Source organism: Opisthocomus hoazin, chromosome 7 (assembly GCF_030867145.1).
Source record: "Opisthocomus hoazin isolate bOpiHoa1 chromosome 7, bOpiHoa1.hap1, whole genome shotgun sequence".
Taxonomy (NCBI): domain Eukaryota; kingdom Metazoa; phylum Chordata; class Aves; order Opisthocomiformes; family Opisthocomidae; genus Opisthocomus; species Opisthocomus hoazin.
In genome coordinates this window covers 1,370,717-1,388,130 of record NC_134420.1, presented here as the reverse complement: position 1 = coordinate 1,388,130, position 17,414 = coordinate 1,370,717, and the positions used below count along the sequence as shown (strand labels likewise).

At 50.7% G+C, this 17,414-nt stretch overlaps 2 protein-coding genes across 2 annotated transcripts in view; one reads left to right on the top strand and one right to left on the bottom strand.

The window, feature by feature from the left end:
- GATD1 (glutamine amidotransferase class 1 domain containing 1) overlaps positions 1–17,414 on the top strand; it is a 109,710-nt gene that overhangs the window by 40,609 nt on the left and 51,687 nt on the right. The gene's annotated exons all lie outside the window — the stretch shown is intronic.
- The window catches only part of EPS8L2 (EPS8 signaling adaptor L2), a 66,233-nt gene that overhangs the window by 12,567 nt on the left and 36,252 nt on the right, over positions 1–17,414 (bottom strand). Inside the window, exons 4-15 of the mRNA XM_075425106.1 lie at positions 15,735–15,799; positions 10,179–10,340; positions 9,143–9,292; positions 8,918–8,997; positions 8,658–8,797; positions 6,504–6,583; positions 5,382–5,508; positions 4,938–5,026; positions 2,591–2,665; positions 1,466–1,614; positions 1,157–1,283; positions 647–762 (exon numbers count right to left, since the gene is read on the bottom strand). Of these exons, the coding sequence (XP_075281221.1) occupies positions 647–762; positions 1,157–1,283; positions 1,466–1,614; positions 2,591–2,665; positions 4,938–5,026; positions 5,382–5,508; positions 6,504–6,583; positions 8,658–8,797; positions 8,918–8,997; positions 9,143–9,292; positions 10,179–10,340; positions 15,735–15,799 (1,360 nt within the window). The remainder of the gene's footprint in view (positions 1–646; positions 763–1,156; positions 1,284–1,465; positions 1,615–2,590; positions 2,666–4,937; positions 5,027–5,381; positions 5,509–6,503; positions 6,584–8,657; positions 8,798–8,917; positions 8,998–9,142; positions 9,293–10,178; positions 10,341–15,734; positions 15,800–17,414) is intronic.

Sequence of the window (17,414 nt, the reverse complement as noted above, 5' to 3'; positions counted from 1 at the left end):
CTCAGTCAGCCTCCAAGAAATGCTTTTCCCTTTGGTTGTAACTGAAAGCGAAAGGAGGAGCCGCTGGCTCCAGTGAAACAAAATGGCAGCGCCTCAGTTAAAATGTTTTCCATGGGGTGCTGCTGAGCTGGGGCTGCTCTTTCCCAGCGCTGCCTTTTTGCGCAGCACAAAGCTTGCGTGGGCTTCTGCTTTAGGACAAGTTCTTCCCACGAGCAGGTTCTCTCTGTGAGCCGTTGTGCTGTAGGATGAACGCAGAGATGCTAACTTCTCTAAACGTGTGGAGACCGCAAGCGCAGCGCAGTATCTTTGGCGCGTGATCCTTAATATCCCTTCGGTGGGCTGGTGCTCTGAAACAAGACACACTGGTCTACTAATGAAGTCAGTCAGTATTTTTGCTTCTTGTGGTGGAAAACACACGTTAACCCGTCTCTGTGTAGATGTGCTGGGGATTAAAAAGCAGGTAGTGTTTACATGAATAATCCCTCGTCTGATCTTTAAATTCTCTTGATCTTGTTAACAAGTCTGAATTAATGATGGCAGAGAGTTATCTGCCAGGATGCCAAAACATCCCCGTTGCAGCGTGTATTTGTGAGGTTCCGAGGCGGGAGCTGCGGTGCCGTTGTGCCGGGCGGTGCTGGTACGTTACCTGTTCACATGCTGGGTTACGTTCTGTTTGAAGGCATCCACAGCTTGGGTCTGGTCAGCGGCCTGGCCGCGCTTGAGTGAGGAGCTGCGGTAAGGGTACCCGTTGGCTAATGACAGCTGGAAAGGCAAAACCGGAGTCAGTGTTACCAGGGAAGGGGAAAGGTGGATGGGAGGAAGGGAGAGTGATAGTGGCAGATGAATCGTGGCCTGGAAGCATGTGGCCACGGTGAGGTGCAGACCAGAGAAATGTTCGTCAGGCAAACCTATACCCATGGGGCTCAGTTACGGTATAGTATCCTATTTCTTGTCGATTGGGAGGTGAGGCTGATTATTGCTGCCCTTTTCTGGCCTTATTTTCTTTCTGTATTTAACTGGAGTGACCAGATCCAGCTGAGTTTTGAGCTGCCTGCTTGTTACACACCACTGCAAACTCCACAGATCCATCACTCACTCTGAAAAAGGGGGAGGGAGAGGGAGAAGAAGAGAAGACGACCAGGGGCACACGACTAACCTCTTCTTGCAAGTGTCCGATGTCTATTTCCCAGGGAGCTCCGCGGAAGATTTCGATGGGCGGTTCCCAGCCATTGCGGAATTTGGGGATGTAGGTGGGGATGTTTGCTTCTCGGGGCCATTCAGCTCTGGGACATGAAGCGGGGAATATGCAGTGAGATTCCCAAGGAACGCGTCTCTGAAAGCGCGTCAGGGAGAAGCAGGGGCATCAGAGCGCCCTTGACCCTCTGACACGGCTACAAAGTCAAGCACCCTGCCTGCCTTTCTCGAGAGTTTGGGGGACCTGGTGAGATGGCAGCTCTCTCCTCACCTGGATCTGGTCCATGCCTCTCCCAGGGAGTCCCAGAGGTTTATCTCTTTCGGTGTCAGGTGTCCTCTGAGGAAATCTGTGGCGTCTTTAGAAAGAAGTGGGCTGACAATAGACCTGGCAAGCTCAGGGCCACCACAGCTACTGACGACCTGGATTGCACACAAATATGAGAGATTTTGCAGGAAGTGTTCAAAATATCAAACCAGCACAGACACAAAGGAACAGAAATCAAAGACAGAAAAATCAGTAGCTCCGATCCTTTGGCATCTCTATGCCTGCTCACTCCAGAGGAAGCCAACGTACCCTCCATGGTGAGCACCTCTAAACCCAGGGTAATTCACATTAGACTTTCCCTTCCAAAGATCTCCTCTGTGCCTTTCATATGTGAGGGTGAGGTTTTGCAGTGCAGATGAACTAAGCCAATGGTTTGGTGTCACCTGAAAGGGATGCTCTATTCCCTCGGCATTCCCTTATTATCCTTGCACTGCACTGATAGTACTGGATTGGCAGACTTTATTAAGAAAAAGCAACTGGCTCTTGCTGGCAGCAGCTAATTCCTAGATCAGCTCAGCTGTTTCAAGAAACATCAACCTAGACCTTTGAAGGAGACTGGACAGTTCAGAGGAACACAAGAATTTTTCCTATTGGCGTCAAAGCAAGGTCTGATCTAAAAATGAGCTGTTGTTAGAGACAGGATACATCGCGAGCTGGCGCTTTAAGAAATGGAAAATAACTTGGTAGTTCAGTGTCCCTTCTGGCTTCTTTTTCAAGTCGGGATTTCTTCTTCCTATTTTCAGTGCAAACATTGAGCCATTTTTGCTGGAAGGTGAGCTCAGGCAGATTCCCAGCGGGAACCATGGTTGGCTTGCACTTCTGTTCACAGTGAGTCTTTGTTAATGGGGTGGGAAGTTTCATATTTGCCAGGGTTTGTGTATTTAGTTCAAGCTGGAAATCAAATCAGAGGCCAGAAACAGTGGTGTTGTTGCTGCTAGACTTTAGTGAGAAAGCTTTAGCCAGTTGTGAGCAGTCTTCTGACTCTTCTGTATAACCTAGCTGCCTGTAAGCGCGAAAGCAGCGTTTGAAAGGAGGAGTGAGTTCACAGTGAAACCTGTGAATACGGCTTACCAGTTCCAGCGGCCCAAAGAGGAAGTGCACCAGCTCGGAAGCGCTGGGGTTCTGGATGTGCTTTCTCAGTTTCGCCTGAAGGGAGAAAGGAAACACAGTTTAATCCTAACCTGGTTTTGGTTTCTCTTTCCATGGAGGGGTTGTTGCTGACGGGTATTTGCTACAGTTAATAACAAAGTCTGAAAAGTAAGGAAACGTTCAACGGTGCACTTGAAATCAGGGAAGAACAGTAAGTGATTGGGGAGTAGGAATCATTCAGTTTTAGATCATTTCTATTTTGTGTCCGTTTCTAAGAGCACTGAATTTCAGGAGGAGTGGTGTACCTACTCTGTTAAAATCGGTCCCTTTGAAGCTATTTTGAGCAGAAGCAGAAAACCTTGGCTTATTTTGAAGGTCTTGGTGAGGAAGGGCCGGGCCTATTGCTTCTGACTCTTGCGAAGCTGAAAATCCTGCTAGTTCCCATAAATGAAAACACCAGAACAAGAGTTTTGCATGGTCCTTTGGCAAATTTCAGACACCGAGGTCTTGTCTGCACTAACTAGAGCTGCCCTGGCCACTGAAGCGCTCGGTATTTGGAATAGACTGAGGTGGGGTGGAAGAGCAAGTGCTTAGGATTACTTTACTGTGAGAACTGCGTTTCATTAACAGCAATCAGCGAAGCTGTGGTGAGAAACCACTTCAGTTTGTGCTTCCTTTCAGCTCCTTCTTGTGTCATGTGCTACTGGCATTGCTGCAACGGAAAACAGACTCCCTCCTCCCCACCAAAATGCAAAGCATTTTAAATGCCAGTGATTAAACATTAATGTGGAGTGAAAAGTGTGAGATAACTGGTGGCAACAAGGTGACTAAATGAAATGGCACAAGGACTTTGCAGCCATGTGGCACGTGGTAGCAGTGCTGGGGCAGCCATGGCAGTGCTCCACTGCGGATTCCCTGCTCTCCTCCTTACTTGCCCCTGGCCTCTTGCCGGGAGATCAGCTGCTCTTTGTGGATATGTGGACAGCGAAGTGCAGGGAGAGCTCAGGCACGTGAACGAATTTCCTCTGTGCTGGCTCCCATGCTGCTAACAGGGGAGCAGCAGCGGTGCTGAGCTCGGGGGCTGCGTGCCAGAGCGTTTGCACAGATCCGCACTTGCGGCTGCATTGGGCAGTTGGCAGCGTCCGGGGCAGGACACGAACTCCAGCGCAGTCCTGTGCTGTGACGAAGGGTTTGCCTGACCGCACTGACTCCACTATATTTATCTCAGCTGCGTGGTCAGAAAGGGCCACGATGCAACAGCCTGGCTGGGATTTCTTGGTGCTTGGAGAATCCTCAGCTGTTTCTGCAGGGAAGCTGACATCCGCTGTGGGACGTGTGGCGGGGCGCCTGGTCGGCTTGTGCGAGAGCAGTGATTGCTGGCCAGAGCTGCCACCTCCGAGACTCAGTTCTGCTCCTGAGCAGGCAAAAATGTGTGCGTATTGGCTTCTAAAAGAAAAGGCTGGAGCGTGGTGTTAAGGCTGTTTACAACCTCTGTGACTTCCTTACAACTTCTCGGGAAGGATCTTGTTAGGCCGTGCTCGCTGGGTGGGTTTGGTCAGAACTGACAGAATTTCCTTCTGGCTCGTTACCCTCCTGGTCGTGCATACTTCACCGAGCGGAGCTGGCAGCGCTGGGAACATCTTTATGCTTCTGCTTGTTGTCCCCTTCTTAAGACGGCAGCTTCTCCAGGGGAGAAAGAGAGAAGCCGGGAACCTCAGGGCAGTGGGGACATCAGTTACTGCTAACCAAAGGCTTTCCAGGCCCCTGGCTGAGGCAGCTTTACAGCTGCACTGTAGACAGAACTGGATGAGAACAATTTAAAGGAGATAAGACTTTTTTTTCTTTTTTAATATTTGCAGTCCTCTGTTTTATGCCTTGTAAGGATAACAAGGACTGCAGCTCTTGGAAAATTGCCCAGACTTTTAAAGGCCACAAGCAGAAGTGAGTATCTGGAGCAGGGTTGTCTGTATAAGCCTTTGCACAGCTATCAGCAAGGTGGGCAGGGCAGCTCTTGGCTCTTTTAAGCTCACAGCTTCACAAATGCTGTAAGCCAGGACTGTATCTGAAAAGAGATCCAGGCATTGCAAGGCCCCTGGCTGCTCGGTCCCATCCTGGACTTTATGCTTCTAGTTTCAGTTTAACAGCTTGGCCCAAGAGACCTGCACAAGCCTGACACAGTGTTTGTTCTGGATTCTGAAGAATCTGGAACTCACACCTTTGTCCCTTGATAGTATTTTCAGTTTAAATTTCACTTTAAATGCTTGCTACTGTGGTATATGGGGAAAAAGCCCAGTCACTGCACGGGGCGATAACGCCCTCTGTGTCTTACCAAGAGGTTAAAAGCCAGTTTGGTCTTCTGGAAGCAGTCGATGAACTCGGCCTCACTTGGGGGCCTTGCTCGAAGAGTCAGCATGCCCTCTGTTATGAGAAGGTAGAGAAACACACTTTAATTAGAGCATCCCTTTTCAGGAAAGTTTCATCTTGCTGGCACGAGAAGACATAGCAATAAAGGGTGCTGATACTAGAACTACTAAAAATAAAGGGTTCAAGAAAACTGAAACTCTTTCTCTGTGTTGGCAGCTTCACTAGGCTCTGTGTGCACTACAGGAGGTCCCCACAGACCAGCAGCACCTTCCAGACTGGTGTAGCTGCTGTTGGGTCCACAGCCATGCTGCTGCATCAACCTGGCTTTGCTGGGGTGTGAGCTGAGGTCTGCTCCCAGCCTTGATCCGTGCCCCCGTGTTCCCTGTTTGTTCTAGCTGCTGCACTGTACCTGCTGGCGCTTTCTTCTTGTTCTTCTTCCCTTTCTTCCTCTGGTTGAGCTGTTTGAATGCCTCTGCAGCCTTCTGAAGCCTGGCAACAAACACTTCGATGTCATCCAGAGTGCAGTTCAGGATTTGCTGCAAGGACAGAAATGCAGTGAACCATGGCGAAAGAGAGCCCGCACGGCACGCACCTGGGCAGCCGAAACCCAGAGCACGCCGCCCTGTGCCTGCTTCATTTCCTGGAAGAATGCACAGGAGTGGGGAACCCAGGCATGAAATTGAGCCGAATTCATCACTGTCCAAACAAACAAAGCTGTGCCTGATTGTGTGCCATACTTGTCAGTATACCCCATCTGCAGTGCTGTGTCCAGTGCTGGGCTCCCCACTTCAAGAAAGATGAGGAGCCACTGGACAGAGTCCAGCGGAGGGCTGCGAGGATGAGGAGGGGACTGGAGCATCTCTCCTGCGAGGAGAGGCTGAGGGAGCTGGGCTTGTTCAGCCTGGAGAAGAGAAGGCTGAGAGGGGACCTTAGAAATGCTTATAAATATCTGCAGGGTGGGGGTCAGGAGGACGGGGCCAGACTCTTTCCAGTGGTGCCCAGCGACAGGACAAGGGGCAATGGGCACAAACTGAAGCAGAGGAAGCTCCAGCTGAAGATGAGGAAGAACTTCTTCCCTCTGAGGGTGACGGAGCCCTGGCCCAGGCTGCCCAGGGAGGCTGTGGAGTCTCCTTCTCTGGAGATCTTCCAGCCCCGGCTGGACGCGGTGCTGTGCCCCCTGCTCTGGGTGACCCTGCTTGGGCAGGGGGTTGGGCTGGGTGACCCACAGAGGTCCCTTCCAACCCTGAACATTCCATGATTCTGTGTGACAAGTGAACCCTGCTGATGGATGTCTGGAAAATAACCCTGAGACTGGACTGTGGGCTGGGGAGGAGCAGAGCTACCTCGGGCCAAAGGAGATTGTATCTGACCCAGTGACGGAGATTTGCTTCTGTTCTCCTGGTGTTTATGAACAGTAGATACCAGTTTAACAATGATTAGACTGTGCATTAAATGTCTGCTCGTGGAGGAGCCCCTTGCTTCCTTCTCATCTCCCTCTCCTTATTGCCTGTGCACCATTCTTGTTACCAACCGTTTCTTTTTCAATCTTCTGTGCTAAGATGGCTCGGGACTCTTCGTGGTCGTGAGAGCTGGAGCCTCGTCGTTCGTAGTCTGTAAACAAGGGAAGGAGAGAAAAAGATATTTACTGTCAGAGGTTGAAAATGGGCTCCATTAAATGCAGGGACCCGTGGGACGGTAACTCCCAGCTTGGTGCTGAGAGCACCTCCGGAGAGCGCAAAGAGCAGGAGATGATCAAAATTGCCAATTAAATCTTCCCAGGTCACAGCACTTGTGTTGATACGCTGCCTGTTCTCAGATATAAGCAGTGAATGAATTGTGCAGAGCTGCCAGCTACGGGCAGAGACCTGCAAGCCCTGGTCTCCAGCTGCTGTGAGACACCTAACTCCTGCCTGTGACACATCTGAGCTGACTTCTGCCCGCGACGAGCTGAAAGCTGCCGTGGGCACTGCAGAGCACTCCACGTGTGTGTGAAGGGCGTGTAGAGTAACTCCCACCCGCTGTTCTAACCCCAGCTTGCTGCAGGAGCCTTCCTTGTCCCAGAGGTACCAGTTTAACTAAATAGTAGCTGAGGAAGAAGAAGTAAGACCGGGAAGTGAATGCAACTGTCACTTGCTCAAAAGCAGCGTGCCAGGAATTCTGCGTGAGTGATGCTTGGGCAGGCCTATGCACAAAGCAGCACTTTTGTACAAACTTGTGTGCAGTCTCTCATGTGTTTTTAATGGGTATTTAAAAAAATCCTCCTGCAATAAAAAAACACAGGCACCTCCCAGCTTCCAGCCCCTCAGTGAGGGGGTGATATTTCAGTGTGAACCATTGCTCGGGTGGCCTCTTGTGAAACGTGTCGGTTCAGTGCAATGGGGTTTGAAAGGGCCAGCACGGCAGGATTGATAAAGTGGGAGATCTGGGGAGGCAGTTTTGGCAAAGGACCACGAAGAATGTACGTCATCTTCAAGTGTTAAGATGAGGCGATTTGTTTTGTAGAAAAAGCAATAAGGCGTGTTTCAAAGGAGAAGCCATCTCAGCAAATGGGCATCATTCAAGGTGTTCTCCTGTCGCCTGCTTTCGTGCCAGGCTCTGTGTTCTGGGATCCCAGAATCCTGCCTGCTTAGATGCTCTGCTGATGTAAGCAACGGACTTGAAGCTTTCTGCTAAGCATCCTGGCAAGGGCAGAGTTAAGGGTGCCTGTTTCATTAAAAACTGCTGTGCCTCGGAGTACAGATGTTTATACACGGTCCAGCTCTTAAATACAGATCTTCTTTTCATTAGGCGAAGCTGGACCTGAAGTAGGCTCTCGGTGCAGGAGGCCGGCACAGCTGCTCGGCTTCAGATCCCGGCCCAGGGAATGGAGTGTCTTCTCTCCTCAGCTGGTGTTCGGAGTTTCTTATAGTATCCTGATTACGTGTTTTCCTTGAACCTTGAAATTAATCCTGAGAGAAGGTGGTACCATAGGCAGTGATAAAAAAGGCTTAAAGTTTGCTTGTCATTTTACTCAGTTTGAGCTTTTGTCAGGCAAAGAGCTTATTTCTGTTACTTCTTTCTTCCAAAGAGGAATGCAAGTTTTCTAAAGCCAGCTCCAATGGGCTGAAGTCAGGATGGCTTTGGAAGAAGATTTTAGATTAGCACACGGGAGAGGTGAGCTCAGATCTGCATTTCCACACTGAACTCTAGGGGAATTCATGCAAACCACTTGATTTCTGAGGGTGAAATCTTGGCTCCTGCGAAGTCAACAGCACCAGGAATTTGCCTTTCTGACCAGGTCGGTCTCGTCTGTATATTTTAAGATCACCAGTGCCTGGTCCAAGCTTCACGTGATTGCTCAGTTTTATGACAGGCCTTCACCTCTTTTGGGAATGTCAGTATCCCCAAAATACAGGGGTCGTTACAAGGGGTTTGCAGGAGCTTTGATTTGTTGAGCTGCCACTGAGAAGATGCGTACCGCTAGCCCGGTGGGTGGAATTGTTTGCTGCAGGCCAATTTTTAGGCGTTTATAAAGCACAGCCAAAGATGCAACAAAACGTGGTGCCTTTGGTACATGCCTGTGTTACTTTATAACAGGGAAAAGACACTGGTCTTCCCTGTGTCCCAGCAATACAGGGCCTGAAATGACCACAGGCTACTTCAGGAGGGCCGGCTGTCCAGCTAACGAGTCCCTTGTCCCCAGTACCTGGATTGTGCTGGGAAGGGGGTGCCACCCGGTTCCTGTTCATCCCTGAGCCTCGCGTGTCGTGCTGGATCGGGATGGGAGCTGGCCCTTGCGGCGGTGGGAGGATGGATTGCCTCTGCTTGATCTTTTCTTGGTTTGCTCTGCAAGGGAAGCGGCGCAGAACAACCCTGTCAGTGCCTGCTGATCCTGTTTGTGAGACTGATGCGCGAATGCACAGTTGTAAATTTTTTTTACTCCCAGCTGTATCCTGCAGTACTTACTTGAGTGTCTGTGGCCGTATCTTCTTCCCGTGCTTGTGGTCTGCCAGGGCACTTTCTATGTCCTCGTGAACCATCTCCGCCTCAAAGATAAAACAGGGATATTCTTAAAGGCTTTTCTTTGAAAAGGACTGAGGGCAATAAGTGGGCAAAGAAAGAGGGGGCTGGCAGAGAGCTAGGAGCAGGTTTTGTTCTCTGTTTCACACCGGCAAGGAGGGCTCTGCTCACCTCCACCTCGTCGCAGTTGAAGAAGTGGATGTCAGGTTTGTGCTGCTCCGAATCTTGACACACCAGGAGGAGGATGGAGGAATAGCGCATCTGATTCAGCACCGTTTGGCAGTGCTGGACGGTCGGCAGAGGGAAGTCCTCCAGCTCCTCCTGGAAGAGAAAGAGGAAGGGGTCAGGCAATGGGGAACTGATGGGGAGCGGTTCTGTGTATGAACTCCTGGGATCCCTGTTTGAGGAGAGGCCTGGCAGAGCTTGTGCTTCTCAGCAGTGGTTTGCTGGGCTCTTCAAAGATGCATGTCAGGGTTTGGCAGAGGGATGGTGGCTTGGGACTGCAGAATAGGAGAGAGGTGGGTGGCAAACAGAGGTGAGCTCCTGTTCTGCTCTGAGTCCTGAATGAGACCTCAACAACCTGAGCTTTGTTGCTCGCCATCATCTTACTGCTGTGCTTTATTTGCACCAGTACACTGGCCATGCATCCCAGCAGAGCGCTGGGAGGGGCTGCAAGGGGCTTACCCTCCCACTGTCTCCTTGGATGACTTTGGGCCAATATCCTTTAATTTCTCCTTGCTAAAATCAGGGCAGCCCCATCGCTCTCCCGCTGTCTGGCTGCTCTTTCCCCACACACTGGGTGCTCTGTGTGCATGTACGTGTATCACCTGTCAAAATGGGGCACTGTCCTCAGGCGGGTGATCCTGCGTGTTATTTTAATGCAAGTGATACCTCCTTCCCTCTCTGGCTGTTCTTTAGGCAGAGCTCTGTGGACTGGGAAGTCTGCATCGCTCCCACAGAAAGCAGTTTTACTGCTGGCCTGGAGCACAGCTCGAGGTTATCTTTCACCTGGAGTATCTGTGCTCTGGAGCTGTGAATAAATCACCCCCCACCTACCTGCCCTTTGAATTAGCCAGCCGCACACCCAGGAGTGGATTTTGGTAGGAATTCGCCCTTCTTTGGGTTCCTTACAAACGGCCCTGCCGGGCAAAGTGGCCCACGCTGCACCCCCTGCGTCAATCTGTGGGTAGCACAGAGCTCTGGGTACCTGCGACTCGCAGTCCAGCAAGCGGATGGACTTGTCGTTCACTTGCAGCAGCATCTCCTGTGTCCAGATCTTCTCTTTTGAGTTGAGCAAAATGAGTTTTCGGATAGCGTCATCCACCGTCACGATGGACTCGCTCTTGTCCATGATGAAGGTGGCCAAGTGCTGAAGTTGGGAAAGGAGGAAAAAACAATTGAGAAAGCTTTGATGATGTGAAGTGTAAATCAGTGGTGAAACCACCTCTAAAGGCTGGAACTACTGTTTGTCTGCTCGTTGGGGCACAGGCATGAAAGAGTCGCTGCAGAAGGGGTCTGTTCTGGTTGTTAGTGCCAGCCTGTCCTCAGTGGTGAGAGATGAGGGTTTCATAAAGCAGCAAGGGTTTTCATAGCGAGTTTGCATATTTATCTCTTCATATGTCAGTTCTAGTAGCTCTGGCCCCCGTCCAGCAGTGCGTGTTTGCAAATGCTTTGTCACACGAGTTAGTCCCCTGGCTTGTCTGGAACTGGCTTGGAAGTTTAAATACAGTAGTTAAACTTCACTTGCCAGGATAAAAGCACTTGCATGTCGCCTGTCTCACGTAGAAGATCTCCCTGTGTGGAATTAGTCCCAGGCAAAGAGCTCACACAAGCCGTGGGTCGATGTTGGTCCTCTGTGCTGAGGTGGGATCTGCGCGATGCCTGGGCTTCGGCCGGGTGCCCTGCTCTGGGTGGTTCGACAGGCAGCACGGCTGCACCAGAGAGCTGCTGCGCTGCGAAGCCACCCGGTTTGCAGGGCAGCTCCAGGCCTGGCAGCTGGCTCTGCACCAGCCCTTTAGTCCCCTCGTGTTACCTTCCCCCCAGAAGTCCCCAGAGTGGCCCTCATGGCAGTGCAGGTTGGCCTTGCTGACAGTAAGAAGGGATATTTTGCTACTTGCTTTTTCTGCTCCGTCCTGTGGCTTTGTTAGATTACAGAATCAAAGAATGTTCGGGGTTGGAAGGGACCTCTGTGGGTCACCCAGCCCAACCCCCTGCCCAAGCAGGGTCACCTACAGTAGGCTGTAGAGGACCTTGTCCAGGCGGGTCTTGAATATCTCCAGAGAAGGAGACTCCACAGCCCCTCTGGGCAGCCTGGGCCAGGGCTCCGTCACCCTCAGAGGGAAGAAGTTCTTCCTCATGTTCAGCTGGAGCTTCCTCTGCTTCAGTTTGCCCTGGTTTTCCTCGCTCCCTCCACCTGTCCTATAAACCCAGCCTAGTGCTCTGCCCGCTACCAGCCTGCCTTCTGTGCCATCTTCCCCTCTCGGGCTGCCTCCTGCGTGCCCTTGGGCTGGGAGCAGCTCGGATAACGTGGCGACGTCCCAGACATGACTGAACTCGCCTGCCTTCCCATCCAGCAGTGTCCTGAAGCACGGGGTGATCCAAGCCTTGCGCTTGGCACTCGTATTTACAGAGGTTGTGTAACGGAGCTGCCCCTGCAGGCTTTGGACCGCTCGTGGGGCTCCGTGCGAGGGGAGTGCTGGGCTGCGCAGGGAGGCAGCTGCAGGCAGAAGTGTGGTGCCTGCCCAGCAGCCGGTGAAGGCCACTCCAGAAATCCAGGTAACTTATCTCCAGCCTGACCAGCAGCCAGTGAGAGCGAGCACTGCGCTCTGTGGGTGGGGAGAAGGTGCGTCTGCCAGCAGAGGGAACTGCAAGGCAGGAGAAGGCTGGAGCAGCCAGGCAGTTGTCCTTGTGCGAGTGACAGCACAGCCAGGCCTCGTGTTCAGGTGACAGCAGGGCAGGGGAAAAAATTCAGGAAGGACGACAGGTTAACCATGAGCCGGCAGCCCTGGCTGCCAAGAAAGCCAATGGAATCCTGGGGTGCATCAAGAAGAGTGTGGCCAGCAGGACGAGGGAGGTTCTCCTTCCCCTCTACACTGCCCTGGTGAGGCCCCATCTGGAGTACTGTGTCCAGTTCTGGGCTCCCCAGTTCAAGAAAGATGAGGAGCTACTAGAGAGAGTCCAGCGGAGGGCTACGAGGATGGTGAGGGGACTGGAGCATCTCCCCTACGAGGAGAGGCTGAGGGAGCTGGGCTTGTTCAGCCTGGAGGAGAGAAGGCTGAGAGGGGACCTTCGAAATGCCTCTAAATATCTGCGGGGTGGGGGTCAGGAGGATGGGGCCAAGCTCTTTCCAGTGGTGCCCAGTGACAGGACAAGGGGCAATGGGCACAAACTGAGGCACAGGAAGTTCCGTCTGAACATGAGGAAGAACTTCTTCCCTCTGAGGGTGACGGAGCCCTGGCCCAGGCTGCCCAGGGAGGTTGTGGATTCTTCTTCTCTGGAGATATTCAAGACCCGCCTGGACAAGGTCCTGTGCCCCCTGCTCTGGGTGACCCTGCTTGGGCAGGAGGGTTGGACTGGGTGACCCACAGAGGTCCCTTCCAACCCCTACTATTCTGTGATTCTGTGATTCTGTGAAAAGGAAATGGTTCTGTTTCACCTCGTTCCCTCTGTTGCCCTGCTGTGTTTCTGGTGAGGAGAAGGCAAGGAGAGCATGCCTGATTAGGAAAGCGGCTGAAGTTTTTCCCTGTCGTCACCAACTTTCTCCAGGAGAGCAAGGCAGGAGGTTTTAGGACGGGCAAGTTTTAGGCCTGCCCAACGCGTCTGTGCCGCAGCGAGTCCAAAGGACTGCGGCCAGGAGGCTTACCAGGCCGGCTCCCTATGGAATATCGATGGCCCATCCACCAGCACAACCCTCTTGCCCCGCTTCCCCTGCTCAATAGCATCAGGGTGAATAGCAGTTTGCTGCTGAATCAGCTGTGGGCCAGCTGAAGAGCCATGGAGCAGATTAACCCTTCTGGCAGGGCGCCCGGGGTGCTGCGGGTAGAGCAGATGATCGCACGCGTTCGCTGTGGGCCTGGGGGCACCAGTGCGGCGACCCCAGCTGCAGTCCTGCCCGGCGTTCGGTGTCTGTGCGGTGGAAACTCCTGCTTGTCTTTGCACAGGTCCTGCAGCCTGGTTTCAGCGCAAGGGCTGGAAAAGGGGATGCATTTGAAAGCAAGCCACAAATTGGGGTGTGAAATTGGGAGAGGCTCTTTGTTGTTTCTAGTTCAGGGGTGAGTTTTGCCTGGCTTTTCTGCCTCTGATCCCTTGTCTTTGTGCCTTCTCCTGGTGATTAGACATAATGATTTTAGGGTTCAAGCAGTTTCTCCTGGTGCTGTCTCTTTGCTACAGTGGTGCTGTACCAGGGTTAGGGTCTGGCATGGCACAAAAAGCTAGTCTTTGTCCCAGAACACTAACCAGCAAGTGCTACGAAACACAAGCAGAGAAGGAGAAAGGGCTGGGGGAAAATTTGTTCCCAGTAGCGGTCGCAGCTCATGAGCTGATTAAATAACCCAACAGGTAGTGTCCACAGTCGGCATGTGCCTCTGAAGGCAATGGAGGAGGATGAGAGTTGCTTGGGAAGGAAGTCCTTTTTTACCTGTAAAAGCCCAGGGATTTGCAAAGTTCTAAGTCTAGCTTCCACAGACTAAGAGGCAGCAAAAGCTGACCCGGCTCCAGCACCAGGGAGGGAACCAGCACTGCCCTGCAGTGGAAATAGGTTATGGAGGTGACCTGGAGAGGCCATGAACGTTGGGGTGTGATACAGACCCGATGGACCTGAGGGGGATCTGTGTACGCAGAGCATGGAGCCTTGGATGGTCGTGTTGGAGCGCAGGCAAGAACCGTTGTTGCAGTTGGCTCCAGACAGCGTGGATGCAGGGGGACAGGCTCAGATTTAAAGCACTGGTAGCCCCGACAGGCAGCACACGATGGTCGATGGTGGGAATTAGGGGTGGAGAGGATTTCTGGGGACCAATTTGTTGTTAAGGTGGTTGTTGGATAATTCACAAAGACTGGAAAGACCGGAGAAGAGGATAAACACTGCGCCGTGTAGGACCCAATCCTGTGTTGCTAAAGCAAAGGTATTGGGTGAGGCACTGTCTAAATAGAACTCCTGGCAGGTATTGAGCTGAAAGCTGAGATTAGCCATGCGATCAGATATGGAAAACGTGCTCGGGTAGATGTTACTGTAATTGTAAAATAGTGCACGAAAAGGTATTTGCAAAGTCAATATTATTTGTGCAGAGGTGACAACCCCTTTTGCTTTGCGATCAGTGAAGAGAATTGGTTTAGGCCTGATGACAGGCATTCTTATCTGTTCTATTATTTTAACTGCCAGGTTTACAATCTTCATAAATTCCTCCATTGTTTACTGTTAAGTAAGTTACTTTTCATGGAGGGGAAAGCTACTTGTCTAACTCGGACTTCTTAGAATATCTTTTTCTTTTCTATTTTCTTTAGATACTGGTGGAGTGACAGGGAGAGAAGCTTGCTACTGTCTGATTTATCTCATTAAAACCCCTTTTCACCCAGATGGATATTTAAATGTAGTAGCTTGTATAAGAATGGGCAATGACTCTGTCCACTATTAAACTTTGGACAGCTTGTAGATTACTTCAAAGGGTGTGAAATGCCTCTTGTGAGGAAACCTCTTCCTACCTCACTGCCTGCTCCTCAAATCCTGTTTGCCTTGGTCAAAGTTCAAGGCAGAGACTCACAATGGGTGGCATGTGGCATAATTAATGAAGAATTCACGTACGTGTCCCCGTTTAAAGTCCTTTCTCGGCTGCCATGAGTGACTTTGACAGGAGTCCCTGGTGGGGATGGTTGGCGGGGCCACCGATGGGATGGCTGGCCATCGAGTTCATTTCTCTGATGGAAACCAGGGCCTCTTTCCAAACAAGCGTTTCTAAGTCTGAATTGCATTTTTAACTAACAGAACAGGCTTTTTTTATTTCTAACTGTCTACTTAAGCTCTCTGTCTTAAACCAGAGAAGAGAGGGCCCTATCTGCTAAATATGAACCTCATGAAGCGTTTTCCTCTCTCGCCTTGCCCAGTTTTCAGTGGTGACTCGTCCAGCTGCCCTCAGACAGGCACCTCCGTTCCCGTGGTGCCCTGCACCAGCGTGGTGTACGCCAGGAATCGCCGGGCCCGAGATGGCGGGGCTGGCTTCTCTTTCTCAGTGGCTGTCTGTGACACTGGGAGATGATTTTGGCTTAATGCCTGTCGTGGTTGAAGGGTTTTGAATTACTTGAGAGGAGACAGTAGCTGAGGGAGGGCTGAAAGATGATAGTCGATGTGGCCTCCGTTGTTTGGGCAGATGAGTTCCTGTAACCACCATGGGAACCCTGTTTCTAACTTGTCTGTCCCCACTGATCAAGAAGGGTTTGAAGCGCGGGGTGATGAGAGGGACAGCAGCGGATGGCGAAGTCTGGAAGTGCAGTCCAGGAGCTAGCAGTAGTGAGGGGGCCCGGCTGGGTGGGGAGCTCAGGAGGCGAGTTTATCTCCAGGCATCGGGGAGCTGGGGAAAAGAAATACGAGGCTGCACGCAGCTTTGCTATTTGCCTCTCTCAGGGTGTGAAGGGCAACACTTGCTTATTGTAAGAAGGTTCCCAACTCCTCTTTGGCCTAATGGAGGTCCAGGGCAAACGAAAGACGTTGCATTATTGGCATCTATCGCTGATGTTGGCCTTTCGGCCCCTTAACGTTTCATTGCATACTCACCTGCACGTGGTACTGTGAAGTCTCATGCATAATGACATTGGAGTTGGAGTATTTTTTCCTTTGCTCTGAATAAAAAAAAATAAAGAAGAAAATAAGCCTTCATTGTAGTGGCTATTTATTAGTATATCAGAGTCTGAGAATTATGGCTCTTGTGGTGGGGTGCTACAGTCTTTCTCATAGCCTCTGAGCTTCCAGCTTCAATCGGGGTATTGGGAATAATAAGACATAAACAATATTAACTTTTGTAACAAGGATTGGCAAGTCGGGTGTGCAGGTTACGCATTCACGCTGCATCCCTTAATGCTGCTGATCACTTGATTGCCAGATGTCAGCACCATTTGTGGAAGAAATTAAACCTAGCGTAAAGGAAAGCCCCAGCCAATGAACCATTGGGGAAGCTTTTGGAAGGGGGCTGGCAAGGTGAGGAGTGGCTGGAGCAGGCTGGCAGGAGGCTGTGACGTGCACGTGGCAAGAAGAAAAAATCCACCCACAACCCACCAGTTTGGACATAACAGCCCTTTGAATCATCCTCCAGAAGAAACCCTCTGCGCTACTGGGACGCTTTTGGTTTCCTTTTTTGCATTTCCTGGCAAGCAGTAAAGGGCTGTAGGTGCAGATAGGAAGGGCTGTAGGGATCAAGGCCAGCCAGTCAGATCCCGAGTTTCTCGTACAATATTTTTATGAGGCAACAAATCTTCATTACTTCCTGCATTTCTTACTGGAAAGCAGCAGTAAAGAGCAACTGGGGAAAAAAACTGCTTGGAATTTCATGAGGCTATTGAATATAATCCCATAAGAATTTACCTGTCAGCTATTACTCGCTGTTTAATTGGTACCTGTCCAGGGATTCCCTATAAATACATCGCCTGAGTAGCAGAGGAGTAACTGTCCAGGCCAGAGTGATCTGAGAGTGTCCAAGCTGAGAACGTCCTCCTCGCCAGCAGAGGACATCCTCTGATCTCTGCTTTGCTTCGAAAATGCAATGGCACTTTTATATGTTTTATATGTTTTACCCTTCCTAAAGCCTGCGTTAGAATATCCTGGTCTCTGTGGCAGCAGTCACAATTAAGGGGATTTCATAAAGCAGCAAACGTTAGGGCTCCTCGTGTTTTAAAGAAGTATATATTAATCTGAGTTTATTTGTGGTTAACTTGAAAGCTCTCGTTAATGTATTCTCAGGGATGTTGGCTGCTCTCCTGTTTTCCCCTTTTCTTTGAACGTGGAACACGTGGTCTCATTTAACAAATTTCACATTAGAGGCTGGTACCTAGAAAATTAATATCCTTGTAGGAACTCAGTCGGTCGGTTTCCAAATTTATATTAAGAAAAAAAAGGCTCTTTTGGTGTAGTGTGAGACCTAGGTAAAACTTTCCAAAACGTTTCTTTAGTTTATATTTTTAGCAGCGTGTCGCATTTTAATTGAACAACACTCCCCAAGGACTTACAAGAAACTCTGGTAGTATTCTTGATTGCTGAAAATCAAAGCTCTCCTTGTAATCAAGACTGACTTTTTTTTTTTAATAAAACAGATGGAAAACTGAAGAGAAGTCTGTTTCAGAAGCTGATTTGTAATGCTCTGTAACACTTCTCTAACACCCTTTAAGCCTGAGGTGCCGTCACCTTGGCAGGACACCCGAGTACTTGGTACTTGTCTCTCTGTGCCTGGACTGAAAACACAGC